This window comes from Berghia stephanieae, chromosome 1 (assembly GCF_034508935.2).
Source record: "Berghia stephanieae isolate SIO BIC M18660-M18661 chromosome 1, UCSD_Bste_1.3, whole genome shotgun sequence".
Classification (NCBI taxonomy): Eukaryota; Metazoa; Mollusca; class Gastropoda; order Nudibranchia; family Aeolidiidae; genus Berghia; species Berghia stephanieae.
This window is the reverse complement of record NC_088360.1, coordinates 62096448-62114854: the sequence shown is the minus strand read 5'-3', so window position 1 is coordinate 62114854 and position 18407 is coordinate 62096448. Positions and strand designations below refer to the sequence as shown.

Genomic DNA, 18407 nt, shown 5'->3' with positions numbered 1-18407 from the left:
CTTTATTGAATATAGCGGTATATATAGCGCAAGTAAATTTTTCTCTCTTTCTCTTTCTTTCTCTCCCCCCCCCCCTCTCTCTCTCTCTCTCTCTCTATCTCTCTCTCTTTCGACATGTTAGATTATTATAGCTATTGCTACATATGATGCGAATATCTTGGACGGTTATTGATGCTATGAGTTTAGGTAAAATGCTTACAACATCCACCAGTCGGAAATAACGTACCGTCACACAAAACTACGAGTAACCTTGAACGTTAAAAGTCTGATTGATATAATTTAGTGAGAACTAATTACCAAAATGACTGCCTTAATACAATAACAAAGAGTGGAATAATGTCAATTTCGTTCCTTCAACAGTCTAATTGATATAATTTAGTGAGAAGTAATCACTATTGTGCGCAAGACGAAAGATAGAATAACAGACAGTAACTGGGATCGTAGCCTCACTATTAATTAAAATTTATTTCTAATTTCACCAATTTTTGGAGTAAACACACAGTTCTTAGTATCAAACATATTGTAAATTTGACGCTGATCACGAATCCGACGTGAAAACAGCGAAAATCCGAAAAAAATTGTCCACTTTTTTATACTGCACGCCCCCGATCGCCGATCGCCTCAAAAAAATATCTCCCCGTATGTGGGCAAAAATCATCTGCGATAAACGCAGGGATCGGGTCACGGCGATAGGTCATACGTCCCGCTATCAGCGGACGTCGGCGTCTATGGGGGGCTTTAGTCATGATTTTTCGTTCTTATTATCCCCACACTCTCACACTCTCTTTTGCCTCTCACTTCTGTCATGAATGGCTTGGAAAGATCATCATCAGCCTTCGTGGCGTGTGCTCTTGAGCACGTTGCCGGTCAGCTGCGCATGAATTCTGCTTCGCTTTAAAAAATCACTTTTGGGCATTGTCCATGATAACCTCAATATTCTTCTATACATCCACATCTCAAATGCCTCTAACCCCCAAGTACATTCTTTGTCAAATGTTCACATTTCACAACCGTATAAAACGGTACTTATAACATATGTTTCCACTACTTTCATGCTGGCCTTCCAACTTCAGGTTGTTGTTTGACACAGCTGGTCGCATTTTATGGAACACATTTTTTGCTATTGCTATTCTCTGTTTTATATCCTATATGTCACATGCATCATGGGTAATTATTTTGTCTAAATTTTTAAATTTCGTTACTTGTTTGATGGACTCTCCTTTACTTGATAAGTGCGAGGTTGAGTTGTTATCATTCTTTGAGACTATCATGCATTCGGTTTTCTTAACATTTTGAAGAGCGTTTCATGTTGTACCGAATCAAAAGCTTAGGAATAATCAATGAAGCATAGATAAAGTAATTTTTGTTTTTTGTTTGACCGTTGCATTATTGTTTTCAATGTAAAAATTGTATTTACCGTACCCTTTTCTTTAACAAATCAAACTGCTCGTCACTTATCTCTGGAGAGATCTTGTGCCTCATTCTTTTCATAAGTATTCTTAATATAATTTAAGTGGCATGGCTCATTATGCTGATTGTTCTGTGTTGGAATAGTAATGGATACCGACTGTCTTAAAAGTCTGTCTTGGACATATAATGGTAGTCAAATCTTAATCTCTTGAGGGAACATTTCATTTCCCTAGGGGATGTCCAGGTGTTCTCCTACAAGCTTCCATCCTTGAAGTTCTGGCAGGGGAATATATGTTTTAAGTGTTATTTCTATAAAGGACGAATTTTATTTCATATTCAGAGGATTTCTTATGACTTTATGTTGCTTTTGACGAAATTTCGTGAATTTTAAACAATTATTTTAGCAATATTTTAAAGTTTTGTAAAATTTTTGTAAGGATTTTATCATCTATTGAGACCATTTTTGTAAGAAGAAAAAAACAACTTAACAGTGATGAACATCGAAAATGACAACACCTAATTATTGTTATAACTATTCACCCCAACACCTACGTACAATACGACACACAATTAATAATACACCGAATTTAGAAATAGTGAACATTTTGAGATCTTTTGAATTATTCAAGGCATACAGAAAAATAACAAAAATAGGAAATAAAGGTGAAAGGAAACAAAAACAAAAACCAGGAGGATCGAAAGAAAACACCAAAAACTACTCAGTCAAATTAAAATGCAATAATTTAAATGCTACTTATAACAATGACGGAAGGCAACGAAAAACCATCGTCACTAACACACTTTCCCAGGACATCAGCTGTCCCGAACACGTTGAACGTTTCAAACGGTGCGAAATGAAACAATCACATTGGCCACGTGGAATATACGTACATTAAACCATTTAGGAAAATTTGAAAACGTTATTCAAGAAATGAAAAAGTTCCAAACTAACATCCTTGGAATCTCAGAAGTGGAAGGGAGAAGGAGTAGTTAAAGAAGATGATTTTGTATTGTATTATGAAGGTGGAAAACATCATGAAAAAGGAGTTGGAATTCTTTTAGACAAATCAATATCAAAGTGCTATTTAGATCAGGTTGCAATCTCAGAAAGAGTTATTTTAGTAAAGTTCAAAGGAAACCCGTTTAATGTTAATATTATTCAAATATACGCCCCAACATCAGACAGTGACGAAAACACAATTGAGACATTCTATCAAGATATGGAACAAGCATTAAAACAATGTAAATCTGATTAAATTCGGTTAATAATTGGTGATTTTAATGCAAAGGTTGGTAACGAGAGAGTTGAAAATATCGTTGGCCCCCACGGGCTAGGTACCAAAAATGATAGAGGGGAAAGACTTGTCGAACGGTGCAGATTGGAAAACTTTACTATTGTCAATACATGGTTTAAAAACCACGATAGAAAGAAGTGGACATGGATAAGCCCAGGTAGCCTTTATAAAAATCTGATAGACTTTATTCTGGTCCAACATCGATTCAGAAATAGGCTTTTAACGAAATCGGGCCGAACGAGACGCCGAACGCCGAACGGATATAGCCTTCTCACGTGACCATGAACGTGATCTGGATAGTGAAGACTCTCAAGCGGTATGCAGCATCGGATCTAAGGTCACGTGATAGAGGATAGCTTGGGTTGTTGTTGGCTTCAGCTGACAAGAAACGGAGAAGGAAATAATGGAGACTACCTCAGGCCTCCCCCTACCATGTGTTAGGGGAGGGGCAAGGTCAGTGTCATTCAATAGTATATAATTGTGCATGTGGCGCTCTACCCTAGACACGGAGAGAAAATTATAAATTGATTACGGGGGAAGGGGGGGGGGGGTTGACCCACAAACGACCGAGGTGTTGGGCTTCGGGTAGACCATGATACGAAATCAAAGAGAAAAGGATGGGGGGGGGGTAGTGACAATCAGCATGGGATGTATACATTAACATTAATAATATAGGCAATGGATGACCAGGGATGTGTATTGTTTGTATATGTTTGTGTGTGTGTGTGTGTGTGTGTGTGTGTGCGCGTGTGTGTGAAAGGGATTACACAAAAACACCTTTGTCTGTAGCTTCCAAATGATTACGTATACGATAAATTTGAAAACCACATTGTTTGAATCAACTTGCAAAAAGCTGTCATCTGCATTTTTTTATCAGGGCGATCCGCAAATTTTGGCAAATTTCCCAAAATTGGCAAATCGTGGCAAATTTGGGAAAATTGTCAAATCGCGTGGCAAATTTTGGGGAAAAAAAAAGAAGCGAAAACAAATTAACGAAAAAAAAAGTGCGAAACTTGAGAAATGTTGCAGCTTTGCCTGGGCCCAAACCAAGGGAAGCTACGCTCTACGGATAATGATCCTTTAAAATCTTTGTAACAACGCTATTGTGTAAATTAATAAATGTAGCCTCCTTAAATGTAATAAATTGTCTTTTATATATATATTTTTCTGTATCGCGTGTTAATTTTTACTGCAACGCTTAGTTCTCCTCGGCAAATTTTTTGGCAAATTTTGGTCTTTTTTGCAAATTTTGGGGTTTTTTTTGGCAACTTTTGACAACTCTTACGTCCCAATTTGGCAAAAAATGCAGATGACAGAAAAAGGAGAACATGTATCTTTGTTTCACAAAAATAGGTTTAGAAATAAAAAAAATTTTTTCTAGTAGATTGATTTTGAAAAAAATATTGCTCAATTTTTTAAAATTTAATGATAATGGTCGGTTTTCTTGATTTATATTTCATTTTTCAATTCTCAATGCGACGAGCACACTGATGTATCTCGTGTGATTCAAAAGCGTTTAAAACACTAATTGCGTTTTTGTCTTAATATATATATATATATATATATATATATATATATATATATATATATATATATATATATATATATATATATATATATACAGAGAGTCCTGCCTCACTAATTAATTCCTGAGCGTTGAGATGGTGACGCAACTATTACATACAAGACCTTGCAGTCGAGTCGGCAGAGCTTTTGGGTTACACAACTACTATTTACCCATCGGTCAGCGGTACTCTTTGATGTATACAGCACTCACCTCCTTTACGCAAAGCCGCCTGCCCATAAATCAAGAGATGATCTCCTAACTGTTCACAAGCGAACTGTCAAACGAGCAATCGATGATTGGATAAGAATCTCAAGATCTCATATAATAAGGTAAGTTTTAGAGAGGTGATATCCCCCCACCCGTTATCGAACAGAACTTTCATTGCGTTATATCATATAAGCTCCGCCTCCTCTTTCTATTCCGGAGTGACGAGATTAGACGAGAGGACGCGAGAAAAAATTGATCAAGTGTCCGTTCAGTCGTTCGTTCGGTGTCCGTTCGGTTTGCAACTATAACTTTTAAAACCACGATAGAAAGAAGTGGGCACGGATAAGCTCAGGTAGCCTTTGTAAAAATCTGATAGATTTTATTCTGGTCCAACATCGATTCAAAAATATCGCACGCAACGCAACAACTATTCCAAGCGCAGATTGTAATCGTGACCACATACCTGTCAAGGCCATGCTGAAAATAAAACTTAAACAAATAAAGAAAAAGAAAGTGGGACCAAAACTGCAATGACATCTATTGAGAATTAACCATCAAATAAAAAATGATTACAAAGAATGCGTGAAAGAAAAAAGTGAAAACTTGACCTCAGATATAAACACAGATGAGTACTGGAATCAAGTACCGAACTGAATCACAGAATCTGCAAGAGAAACTATTCCATCTGTGAAAAAACATGAACCAAAACATAAGTGGATGGATGACAAGATCTTGAAACTGATGAATGAAAGACGAAAACTAGAACGCAAGAGCAATGAATATAAAGAAGCTAATAAGATTATAAAACGTGAGTGTAAAAGAGCAAAGGAAGATTATATTGAACATGAATGTTACAGAATTGAAAGACTAAAACAATCTAACACCAAACAATTCTACTAGTCAATACAAGATCTAACTGGAAAACGACCAGCAGTGGCAAGAAAATGCGTTAAAGACGCAAACGGTAATATACTTGTCGACAACAACGAAATTTTGGAACGTTGGGCAGTATACACAAAAAATCTATACGCGGATGACAAAAGAGGGACGAGCTTGGATAAAGAAAATCTCTACTGTGAACACGGGTCCTCAGGTTATGCGAGAAGAAGTAGAAGATGCTTGCAAAGAGATGAAAAAGGGGAAAGCGGTAGGCCAAGATAGTTTCTCAATAGAATTGATTGACGCCCTCGACGATCTGGGAATAGACATTCTGACAAAAGCCTTTAATGTCTCATACGAAAAGGGTGAATTGCCTAATGTCTTAAGACAATCGGTATTCATTACGATACCCAAAAAAAAAACAAGGAAGTATTGACTGTGACCAACACAGAACAATCAGCATATTGAGCCAGGCCACAAAATTATATCAAGAATACTTATGAAAAGAATAAGGAATAAGATCTCTCCAGAGATAAGTGACGAGCAGTTTGGTTTTGTTAAAGAAAAGGGTACGGTAAATGCAATCTTTACATGAAAACATTAATGCAACGGTCAATCGAAAAACAAAAATCACGTTATCTATGCTTCATTGATTATTCCAAAGCCAACCTTTTGATTCAGTACAGCACGAAACGCTATTCAAAATCTTAGAAAAGATCGGTATAGACAGTAAAGACCTTCGACTTGTGAAAAAACTTATATTGGAATCAAACAGCGTGTGTCAAACTGGATAATGAAGCATCGGACTTCTTTAACATCGAGAAGGGAGTAAGACAAGGTTGCGTCTTATCACCGGACCTTTTTAACATACTACATATATAGTTAATATTCAAAGAAATTGAAGATATGAAAGGCGTCGTCGTTGGAGGGCAGAATATGAATAGCATAAGATACGCAGACGACGGTACTCTGATGGCCTACTCACCAGAACACGTGCAGAAAATTTTAGATATAGTGGTGTGCAAAAGTGAAGAGATGGGCCTGAAACTAAATGTTAAGAAAACCGAATGCATGGTGGTCTCAAAGACTGACAACAACACGACCTTCCACTTGTCAAGCAAAGGAGAGACCATCAAACAAGTAAAGAAATTTAAATATTTAGGCACTATCATCACCCATGACGCACGTGACATAGAGGATATAAAACAAAGAATAGCAATAGCAAAAAACGTGTTCCATAAAATGCGACCAGTTGTGTCAAACAACAACCTAAACTTGAAGACCAGAATGAAAGTAGTAGAAACATGTTGTAAGTACCCTTTTATACGGTTGCGAAACGTGGACGCTTGACAAAGAATGTACGAGGAGGTTAGAGGCATTTGAGATGAGGGTGTATAAAAGAATGTTGAGGTTATCATGGACAGACAGGTGTACGAACGAGGAAGTGTTGGAGAAGGTGAGAAAGAGAAGAATACTGATCGATAACATCAGAAAGAGGAGGTTTCTGGGACATGTTTGGAGAAGAGACGGAATAGAAAAGTTGGTAACATCTGGGATGATCGAAGGAAAGAGAGATAGAGGAAGACAAAGAATGACTTATCCAAATAACCTAAGAATGGCCAAATGTGACTTAAAAAGCAACACAGATTTCATGCGCACCGCAGAGGATCGTGATTCGTGGAAACAGCTGACCGGCAACGTACTCAAGAGTACAAGCCACGATGGATGATGATGATTAACTTCTCCGGGAACTTAATGAGATACTTTGGAACGTGAAACGAATGTAGGTAGTCACTGCTAGGAGGTCATGGTATCTCTTTGCACTCCTGATATCTGTCAGGAATCTTACTTCGTAGAAGAAGGGCAGTGTTTCCAAGTGTTCTTAAATCTGATGCTGATGAATCGAAAGCAAATTCAACTGTTGTGGTGTGGATATTTCATCCGAATATAATATTTTGATCGATATTTAGGCTGAAAAATATTCACACTGGTACCAAAGTGCTTTATGATCTTTTCTTTTAGCTTTTGATTTGAATAATTTGGATTGTACTAAAGTAGGAATTTTTCTTTCAGAAAAAGTTGATAACGCAATTTTACTTCATTTTTCCTTGTGATAATAAATAGCATTTAAAATAATTATATTATACCGAGAAACTAAATGGTTTTTGATGGGCTTGTTGGGCAGCTTTAGTTTCACTCTGGACATCTGTTTCTTTGCTGCAACACGGTTTTTTTTGATGAAGTGTTTTCTACATTCTTCAATAGTGCTATTGTGTAGTAGCAAACTGTATTGGCGGCGGAGGCAGTAATAAGTACAGAAAGTATAGTTGCGATCGTAATAGGGCTGAGATGTAGTGACGTCACACCTACTCTTCCTGTTCCAAACTCCCGGGAAGTGTATGTAAATGTAACCAAGTTTCAGAAGCAGGGTGTATATACCGAAGGATTACTTGACGTAAAAGAGGATAGAATATGATCTTTGATTGGCGACCAGGATTTATTTAGAAAATAAGATGCCATGACTCTGAAACCAGAAAATCAATTACACACCCAATCCTCCGGAATAGTGGTTTTTACACTTCAATTGAGATTGGAACCAGTTTTGTTTTTTTACATCACATGTTTGCTCCCTTTTATAGTTGTGGTGATGATGAAGAGATCATATTATGATGTCTAAATCTAATGCTGAGGGGACACTGATTGTGAAAATATCATGCCGTAATGGAAGTTATAATGATGCGTATCTTTCTTGGTCCGACGCGTGACCACCAGAAAGAGTTGTATTATTATTATTCAATAGAACAATGAGATTATGTGTTGCTTCTTTGACTTGAGCAGTACTATTGACATCTCACTTTTCGTGACCGACGCCCGGAATTGTGATTATTTTTGTTTTTAGTCAACCAACGCGTAGTCTTTATTAACTTATTGATGGAACGAAATTGACGCCACTCAGCTCTTTGTTATTGTTGTTAGCCAGCCATTTTTATGATTACTACTACTACTCATTACATTCTATCAGCCTATAAAGTTTAAGGTTACACAAAGTTTTGTGTGTTGGTACGCTATATCCGACTGCCGGATGTTGTGAGCACTTTACCTTGACGCACATCATCAATATAGTCTGACATTAGGACTGCGATTACCTTTAAGCGAAGAATGATAAAGTGTCTGAGATGAAATATATGAAGTCGTGGAAACGTCAATGCATTAATTCAATCAATCCTTGTACTTGTATGAATATGAAGTGCCCATCCACGTCTTATAGTTATAGTCCGTGTTACGAAGAAGCCGTACTTTAAAACTGCGTTCACAAGTTTTGTTATTTCCAGTATATTCTTATAATAATAATAATAATAATAATAATAATAATAATAATAATAATAATAATAATAATAATAATAATAATAATAATAGTAATAATAATAATAATAATAATAATAATAATAATAATAATAATAATAATAATAATAATAATAATAATAATAATAATAATAATAATAATAAATACATAAATAAATAAATAAATAAAATAAAATTCCCTTTATTCATGGCAAATTTGTATCTAGGGTCTATACCAAGGGAAGGCAGGAATAACCCAGGCATCAGCCGCAATCGAGCTAGGGCGAGGTGACAAGAGACGGAATAATTATCATCATACTTCGTCTTCCCAAGGTAAGACTCGTATAATTTTTTAATTATTCCGTCTACTTTAATGCTGATAGGAGCCACTTGGAGATTTCAAAGCAGGGCAGGTTTTGAGGATAGTACTGAATTTGCAAAAGATTCCGAATGAGATTCAATGGGCTTTTTATAGAATCGAGCAAAGGTAGACTCCCTTTTCCATCCTGCCGTATTAAGTACATGCCATATATCTACACCCTTAGCTGCTGAAGAACAAGATGCTGATCGTGTGCTGTGTGCTTTAAATATGTTAGTATCCACTCCTGACTTGGTTAGGATAAGTCTAATCCAACGTGACAGTGTATCCTTGGAGACTCCTAAGTGAGGGCTAAGGGTGCTAATAAACAATTTATTAGAAGATCGAAGTGGTCTAGTCCGTTTCAAGTATGCTCGTAGATATGTCATAACACAAATCCGCCTGTCCTCATTAAATGCATGGAGTGTAATAATTGTTTGAGGATTAGAAGGCGAGTTATGTTTAAGCAATTTACTAATATGGAATATAGCTTTGCTATCATGAATAGATAAACAAGATGATTCAATAGTCATGGCATGAAATGATTGGCACCTATGTCCCGTAACAAGAGCACATAGCATAAGAAGTTTGGCTCCTAACATAAAAAGGTTAAGATCACGAGCAGGGGAAAGTGATCTTAAATAATTTAACACAGTAGATATGTCCCAAACAGTAGTGTAACGGGCACGAGTGGGTCGAGAATGAAATACACCTTTCATAAATCTACACACTAGCGGATCTGAACCGGTCTCGTTCAATGTTGACACTGCTGACCTCGCTGTATTGATGGCACTGTATCCCAATCCAGATTGAAATAATATTGTCAAAAAAGCTATAGTAGTCTGAACATTTTTACTCATAGGGTCCACCCCATCAGCATCACAAAACTGGATAAATTTCAGTAAGTAACTATTGTACTGTTTTTGGGTGTTGCGACGCCAACTTTTCATAATTATTTTTAAGGCGTGCTTGGAAACTCCTTGTTTCCGGATTTTTGCCCTGATAAGAGACAAGCCATCAACTTTAGTTTAGGATACAAAGGGTGCACAGCTGCCCTGCAGGGTTGCCAGATTATTTTTCAACAAAATGCCAGGGGAAGACTCAAAAAATGCCAAAACACTCAAAAAAATGCCAAAGTCTGTTGACTCCCACCCCCACTAAGAAAACTACTCACTTTTGATAGACAATTTACTATCATATCCTGGTGGCTTGCGTGTTTTCTTTTCTTTTTTTTTTTGAATTATACTAAATTTCCTGTTGGAGTAATGAAATAATTAAGAAAAGGTGTCATTTGAAGTATAATATACAAGAAAAGAAAATGCCAAATGAAAATGCCAAATGCCAAATGATTTTTCTAATGCCAAATGGTTTTCAAAAATGCCAGATTTTTGGAATCTGGCATTTAAAATGCCAAACTGGCAACCCTGCTGCCCTGTCTGATGCCAATGTCAATAGGTGTTTTGAGGCTTTTAGATGGACCGGGGGCGCTATCAGCATAGTCATAAGTTTGGGGAACCAAGTCTGTGTTTGCCAAATTGGTGCTATCACCAACGCTCGCGATACTTTGTCTTGTTGTATCTTTTGTAGAGCCCTGGGATCATATTGAATGGAGGGAATAAATACACAAATCCAGCCCATAAATGATAAAAGGCATTAATGGCACAGGCAGATGGGTCAGGATATAACGACATATATTTGGGAATAAGAAAATTGGTTCTAGAAGCAAAAAGATCAATTTCTGGATTTCCAAAATGATCACAAAGCTTATTGAACTCTGCTCGATTAAGCGACCACTCAGTATGAATAGATAATTTTCTACTATAATCATCAGCAATGGTATTTTCCACTCCGGGAATATGACATGCTGAAATCCATATTCCCCTGGTTTTGCACCATAAAATTAACTCTCGTGTGATGTCATTGCATTTAACTGAATGGGTTCCCCCCATGTTATTAATGTAAGAAACAGCTGTCATATTATCTACTTCTACCCGAATGTGACAATTGGAAATATCTTTGCACAAAGATTGAAGTCCTAAATAAACTGCTTTTATTTCTAGAACGTTGATGTGATCCATCTGCTCTTCTTCCGTCCACATACCCTGTGTGGCAACATCATTCATAATTGCTCCATAGCCATGACCTGAAGCATCAGTTCTCATCACAAAAGAAGGGTTATCTATATGTAATCGTTTCTTACTGTGGACGCCTTCAGACTTCCACCATTCTAATTCAATAAAAGATTGAACTGAAACTTTAATATATCTATCAAAGTTATATACTTAAAATGGCGATAACGCACAAAGGAGTTGAGATGTTTTACATTTAATATCATTCGATACTTTTTCCTCTGCTCACCGGGTATAGCACGTTTCTCCCTAAGGAAAACATTATTAACAAAATCACCCTCCTCCGGTGTACATTTCTGGATAACACCATCCCTTTCATATTGTATTATCATCTCCTGTAAAGCTAACTTTTCATCCTGTTTAAATTGGATAGTATGAGCTGGTTTCATTTGAACAGGAGGGGACAAAAAATCAATTGCACATCCAGAAATACATTGAATAATAAAAGGATCAGAGGTATACATTTTCCAAGTAGATATAAATAATTTAGTTCTGCCCCCATGCAAATGGGTTACCTTATCCTTTAATTCCTCCTTTTGAATGTGTGTTGCTTGTGGTGTTGTTTGTGGTTGTTCCATGTCCTTGTATTCCCCCGAAAGGTGTTTGTCCCCCCTCCTTGACCTTTCCATGGTTGACCTTTGCCTAAAAAAGGAAACCTTTTCTGGCCATGGGACGGGTACGGGGAAAATCTCCTTGTGGTTTTTGCCACTCGAATAGAATCGTTCATGTCTTTAATCTTATCTTTAATGTTGCTCCCAAATAACTTGTCACTAACAGGATAGGAAGCGGTACAGAGAGCGTTGAGGTCATCTCTAATTTCACCGCGAAGTGACTGTCTTCTATAAATATCCAAACTATGAGAGGCATTGGTGAGCAAAGCGACTCCATCCGAAATATTTTCCAGTACTTCTTTGTTATCTCCTTTCACCATCTCCATAGCCCTGCAAACAGCAGTAATGCCTTTCATAAGCGATACCTGCACTTTCTGCAAGGATGCGTCCCTCATTCTAGAGGCAGGGGATATCTGTTTAAAAACCTCCTCATTGCATTGGACAACCTCTAGTCTAGAGCAATTTGCTGGCACTGGATATTTTTCAGAGAGAGCAGTAATCGTATCCTTGGGCAGACCGTCACATAAAACCTGTGTAACACCAGTTGAAACATTCTCTGCCAGCACCTTCCCTTTCACTTCTGTCCTGCCTACCACATTCTCGAAATATGAGAATGCCTGCTCCATCATCCCTGCATCTCTACTACTGCCTGGCACCATATCAACTGACCGCGAAAGGTCAGCATTACATTCTACATCTTTACTGCCTGACCGCGAAAGGTCAGCATTACTTACATCTTTACTGCCTGATCGCGAAAGATCAGACTCAATGTCATCATTACATATTGGCCGCGAAAGGCCAATATTGACATTAGCATCTTCCTCCTCCATTTCATTAAAACGGTCAAAGGCCTCCTTCACCAATTTGTTGGCACTGGATATTTTTTTTTCAGAGAGAGCAGTAATCGTATCCTTGGGCAGACCGTCACATAAAACCTGTGTAACACCAGTTGAAACATTCTCTGCCAGCACCTTCCCTTTCACTTCTGTCCTGCCTACCACATTCTCGAAATATGAGAATGCCTGCTCCATCATCCCTGCATCTCTACTACTGCCTGGCACCATATCAACTGACCGCGAAAGGTCAGCATTACATTCTACATCTTTACTGCCTGACCGCGAAAGGTCAGCATTACTTACATCTTTACTGCCTGATCGCGAAAGATCAGACTCAATGTCATCATTACATATTGGCCGCGAAAGGCCAATATTGACATTAGCATCTTCCTCCTCCATTTCATTAAAACGGTCAAAGGCCTCCTTCATTTGGCTCACCACTGGCACCAATCCCATCAACACACTGAGTTGCTGTTTTATTTCATTAAAGTCCAGTTCACTGCTACCAACGCTACTACTACCAGCACCGTAACTGCTCCCCTCCGTTTTCTTTCCTTTACCTTTCCCCTTCACACCTCTTACACTTCCTTTCCCAACACATTCCTTCTCGCTCGCCCCGTCTTTCACTTCACCACCTCCTTTCCCTTTCTTATCGTCCGCTCGGCTACTCTCGATTGTTTCTTTCTCCATCACTGACTCGGAACCAAAAATGGCGTTCATTGTTTGTAAACAAAGGGACCGAGATGGCAGGCGATAAATAGGTGTTAAACTATTGTTTAAAATTGCACAAGTTTTCCGAATATATACACTATCCAGATGAATGAATTCACAACATATAAATTGAACACAATTCCGTTTGAAAATATAGAATAATAATAATATAGAATTTAAATCAAATTGAAGTTGGTGGGCTCCAGTGATCAACGCTAAAGCAACGCTAAAAAGTGGTCACGTGACGCAGCGCTTCCTCCAAGTGGCTCCTATCAGCATTAAAGTAGACGGAATAATTCCCTTTATTCATGGCAAATTTGTATCTAGGGTCTATACCAAGGGAAGGCAGGAATAACCCAGGCATCAGCCGCAATCGAGCTAGGGCGAGGTGACAAGGCCAGAGCAGCGGCGGGTGATCGAAATCGGTACCTTTCGGGTACGACGAATCAAAGGCCGTACCGCTGAGCTACGCTGCCCAAAAATGGAATAATCTATTCGTTATCAAGATTCTCCTCCTTTCCGTAATTTGTTTTGCATGACAAAAAAAAACAAAAAAACAAAAAACAAAACAAACCCTGATCAATAGAATGGACTAAGCATTATGAAAGAATCGTAACAAGAAATATTATATAACATCTTTTCCTCTATTTTTTTTTTTCAATTTCAGCAATAACAAAAATATACAAAAGCAAAACAACCCCCCCCCCCCCCCAAAAAAAAAATAAAAAAAAAAATAAATAAATAAAATAATAATAATAATAAAACAAACAACAACAACAACAACAACAAAAAAAAAAAAAAAAAACTAAGAAAAAGAATGGACAACATAAAATCTTATGGTGGCTAGAAACAACGAGAGTCATTCCCCAACCTGTCATCTGCATTTTTTGCGGCCGCAAATATCGGGGCGATCCGCAAATTTTGGGGAAAAAAAGAAGCGAAAACAAAATAACGAAAAAAAAAGTGCGAAACTTGAGAAATGTTGCAGCTTTGCGTGTGTGTGTGTGTGTGTGTGTGTGTGTGTGTGTGTGTGATTGTCCGAAAGTTTGGGCGCATAAATCGCTTTACATTGTGTAAATTAATAAATGTAGACTCCTTAAATGTAATAAATTGTCTTTTATATATATGTTTTTCTGTATCGCGTGTTAATTTTTACTGAAACGCTTAGTTTTCCTCGGCAAATTTTGGGGTTTTTTGGGGCAAATTTTGGCAAATTCTTGGTCCCAATTTGGCAAAAAATGCAGATGACAGCCCAACGGCATCTAACGCGGTAGACATCACATTTATCTAAGTGAAAGTGACTAAGTGTTACTGAGTGTCATCGGAGAAGTTGGCCTGGGATTTAATTTTTTGTTTTCTTTTAATGGAATAATTTGGGTAGTGACGGGAAAAGTGCGAAGAGGTTTTTGTCTGCACTGTCGAACAGGCCCTATGTTCGTCCGTGCTGATCAATGGCGGTGGCACAGACCGAAGAGAGGTTGTCTTTGGGCGGTGACACGTGTTCAATACTGACCAATAGGCGCCAACACCCATTCATCAGTACTGACCAGCATGTGCGAGTGCGTGTTTGTCAGTACTGACGAACAGGCGCTGGGGTCCATTGGTTAGTACTGACCAATAGCCCTAGCCAAAAATAATTGACAAAAGATGACAGATGTCGATCCGCTTAGAAAACTTAGAAGGACAAATTCAAAGGGGATAGAATAAACAGCAATATTACCCCCCCCCCCCCCCACCTTCCTCTCCTGACAATACGATTGACCACCATACATGAACCTCGAGTGCTAAACCCAAGCTATGAGCAAATTATTCTTTCACTTTCAATTATCGACTATCAAAATGAATGGTAAGCAATTATTTTCTGTATTGTGGTAGTCGGTATTAGTCTTAAGTTTAACCATTCCCAGTTGTCAGAGATTTGTTTCCAATAAAAAAGAATTGATCAACTCTTTTTTTTAGTTCAGCTATTTTCAGTTTACCATACAAACACAAATATTTTTTTAAAAAAGTATATGAGCAATCAAAAAAAAAAAAAAAAAAAAAAAAGAAAAGACAAAAGGCGATATGAAAGAATGAAAAAAAAACACCGTCTTCCGGTTGAAACTAATAAGTACTGACACGAAAACTGTAAAACTAAACCACCCCCCCCCCTCCCCCCACAAACAACAAAATCCAACTGTGACGTATGAATGATACCGATAACAGAGGAATCCCTCCCCCCACTCTCTCTCTCTCTCTCTCTCTCTCTCTCTCTCTCTCTCTCTCTCTCTCTCTCTCTCGCACACCCCCTTTTCCAAAGCCTATAATTAGCATTACAGCAACTATGGACGTGAATGACAATTAAAAAAAAAAAAGAAAAAGAAAAAAAAAAGAAGAAAAAAAAGGCAAACAGAACCAGAAAAAAAGAAGAGCTATAAAATAAAAGGAAGAAAGCAGTATTTCTAATTTACTGATATAAAATAAAAGTTTATTTTTAAAATAAGTAAGTAAACAAATACAATATAAAAGTCAAATCAACAGTGAAAGCTTGGGTTTCTTCTCTGGAGGATTGTCATGATCAGCTTTGCTATCGTTATCTTCCTCCTCCTCATCGTCGCTGCATTCCTCTTCATCTGGAATTTAACACAAAATAAAAATAAAAAAAGTGTAAGATACAAAAATACCAATGCGAAAAAAAAAGTGGTTGGTTGGTCACAAAAAATTTCCAAATTAACATCCTTGGAATCTCAGAAACGAAGTGGAAAGGAGTTAAAGAAGATGATTGTTATGAAGGTGGAAAACATCATGAGAAAGGAGTTGGAATTCTTTTAGACAAATCAACATCAAAGTGCTATTTAGAGCATGTTGCAATCTCAGAAAGAGTTATTTTAGTAAAGTTGAAATTGAAAGGAAACCCGTTTAATGTCAATATCATTCAAATATACGCCCCAACAACAGACAGTGACGAAAACACTATCGAGACATTCCATCAAGATATGGAACAGACATTAAAACACTGTAAATCTGATGAAATTCGTTCAATAATTGGTGATTTCATGACAAAAGAGGGATAATGAAATATCTACTGTGAACACGAGTTCCCAGATTATGCGAGAAAAAGTAGAAGCTGCTTGCAAAGAGATGAAAAAGGGGAAAGCGGTAGGGGGCCAAGATAGTTTCTCAAACACCCTCGACGATCTGGGAATAGACAATCTGACAAACGCCTTTAATGTCATATACGAAAAGAGTGAACTGCCTAATGTCTTGAGACAATCGGTCTTCATTACCGTAACCAACCCCCCCCCCCCCCCCCCAAGAAACAAGGAACTATTGTCTGTGACCAACACAGAACAACCAGCATAATGAGCCAGGCCACAAAAATTATATTAAAAATACTTATGAAAAGAATGAGGAGCACGATCTCTCCACAGATAAGTGTCGAACAGTTTGGTTTTGTTAAAGAAAAGGGTACGATAAATGCAATTTTTGCATTGAAAACAATAATGCAACGGTCAATCGAAAAACAAAAATCACGTTATGCTCCATTGATTATTCCAAAGCTTTTGATTGAGTACAACACGAAAAGCTCTTCAAAATCTTAGAAAAGGTCGGTGTGGACAGAAAAGACCTTCGACTTGTGAAAAACTTATACTGGAATCAAACAGCGTGCGCCAAACTTGACAATGAAACATCGGACTTCGTTTACATCGAGAAGGGAGTAAGACAAGGTTGCGTCTTATCACCGGGCCTTTTTAACATATATAGTGAAATCATATTCAAAGAAATTGAAGACATGAAAGGTGTCGTCGGTGGAGGACAGAATATGAATAGCATAAGATACGTAGACGATGGTACTCTGATGGCATACTCTCCAGAAAACGTGCAGAAATTTTTAGATATACTGGTGTGCAAAAGTGAAGAGATGGGTCTGAAACTAAATGTTAAGAAAACCGAATGCATGACCTTCAACTTGTCAAACAAAGGAGAGACCATCAAACAAGTAAAGAAATTTAAATAATTAGGCACTATCATTACCCATGACGCACGTGACGTCGGGGATATAAAACAAAGAATAGCAATAGCAAAAATCGTGTTCCATGAAATACGACCAGTTGAGGACCAGAATGAAAGTAGTAGAAACATATGTGTTAAGTACCCTTTTATACGCTTGTGAAACATGGATGCTGACAAAGAATTACGAGGAGGTTAGAGGCATTTGAGATGTGGATGTATAGAGGAATGTTGAGGGTATCATGGACAGACAGGTATACGAACGAGGAAGCTTTGGAGAATGTGAGAACTGCCCTAACCAACAAAAGGACAGTATCTGGGCTGACCCAGGTCCAGCCAGTTTTGCCGCAATCAACACATTTAGTTTTTTCATTCATAACTCTTTAAGTCTATTACATAGTGGAAGTCTTCTAACATTAAATAATAGCTGATGATAAATTGCGTTTTTCTGTTAGTCGGCGATTTCATTGACGTAATATGTTGCGTAATATTTTGAGATACTGTTCTTTCTTGGTTAAAGCCAAGCGAATAACTATACCTGTAACCAACAAAAGGACAGTATCTTATACGACCGTCTCACATACTGTTCACCCTGGTTAACCGCAATGCAAAATGCCTCGTCCGTATTCACCAAAAGAACAGTATCTAAGTTAAGAATATAGCAAAATACGAATAACTCGATCGACAAACGTTTCACGTCAGCGAGGGCGAGCACTCGCCATCACGGACCCACCTTGCAGTTGGTGAGGGGGCTTGAGGCACACGGGAGGGCAAAGGTGTAAATCCCGGTCGACCGTCACGAGACCATCCCGGGTATCGAGCCAACGAGCCACATGAGCTGCTCGCCCCGGTGTGTGACTAAATTTGATCCAAACCCGGTGCCCGAATAGCAGCCCTATCCCGGGCGCCACACTATTGTCCTTATGTCGAGTCCCAATCAGTCCCGTCAATGGCGAAGCGGTCTGCCGCCTAGCCAAATAATACCGCGTTCGTGTCGCCAGGGTCGTCGGCACGTCCGAGAAAAAAGCAAACGTCCCATGCATCAATCGATTCGCGGCCTGCCGATCGGAAA

General features: G+C 38.1%; 1 protein-coding gene across 1 annotated transcript in view; it reads right to left on the bottom strand.

Moving 5' to 3' along the window:
• Positions 1-15783: 15783 nt before the first annotated feature.
• LOC144978963 (uncharacterized) overlaps positions 15784-18407 on the bottom strand; it is a 28568-nt gene continuing 25944 nt past the window's right edge. Inside the window, exon 2 of the mRNA XM_078925585.1 lies at positions 15784-15957. Within this exon, the coding sequence (XP_078781711.1) occupies positions 15854-15957 (104 nt within the window). The 3' untranslated portion in view covers positions 15784-15853. The remainder of the gene's footprint in view (positions 15958-18407) is intronic.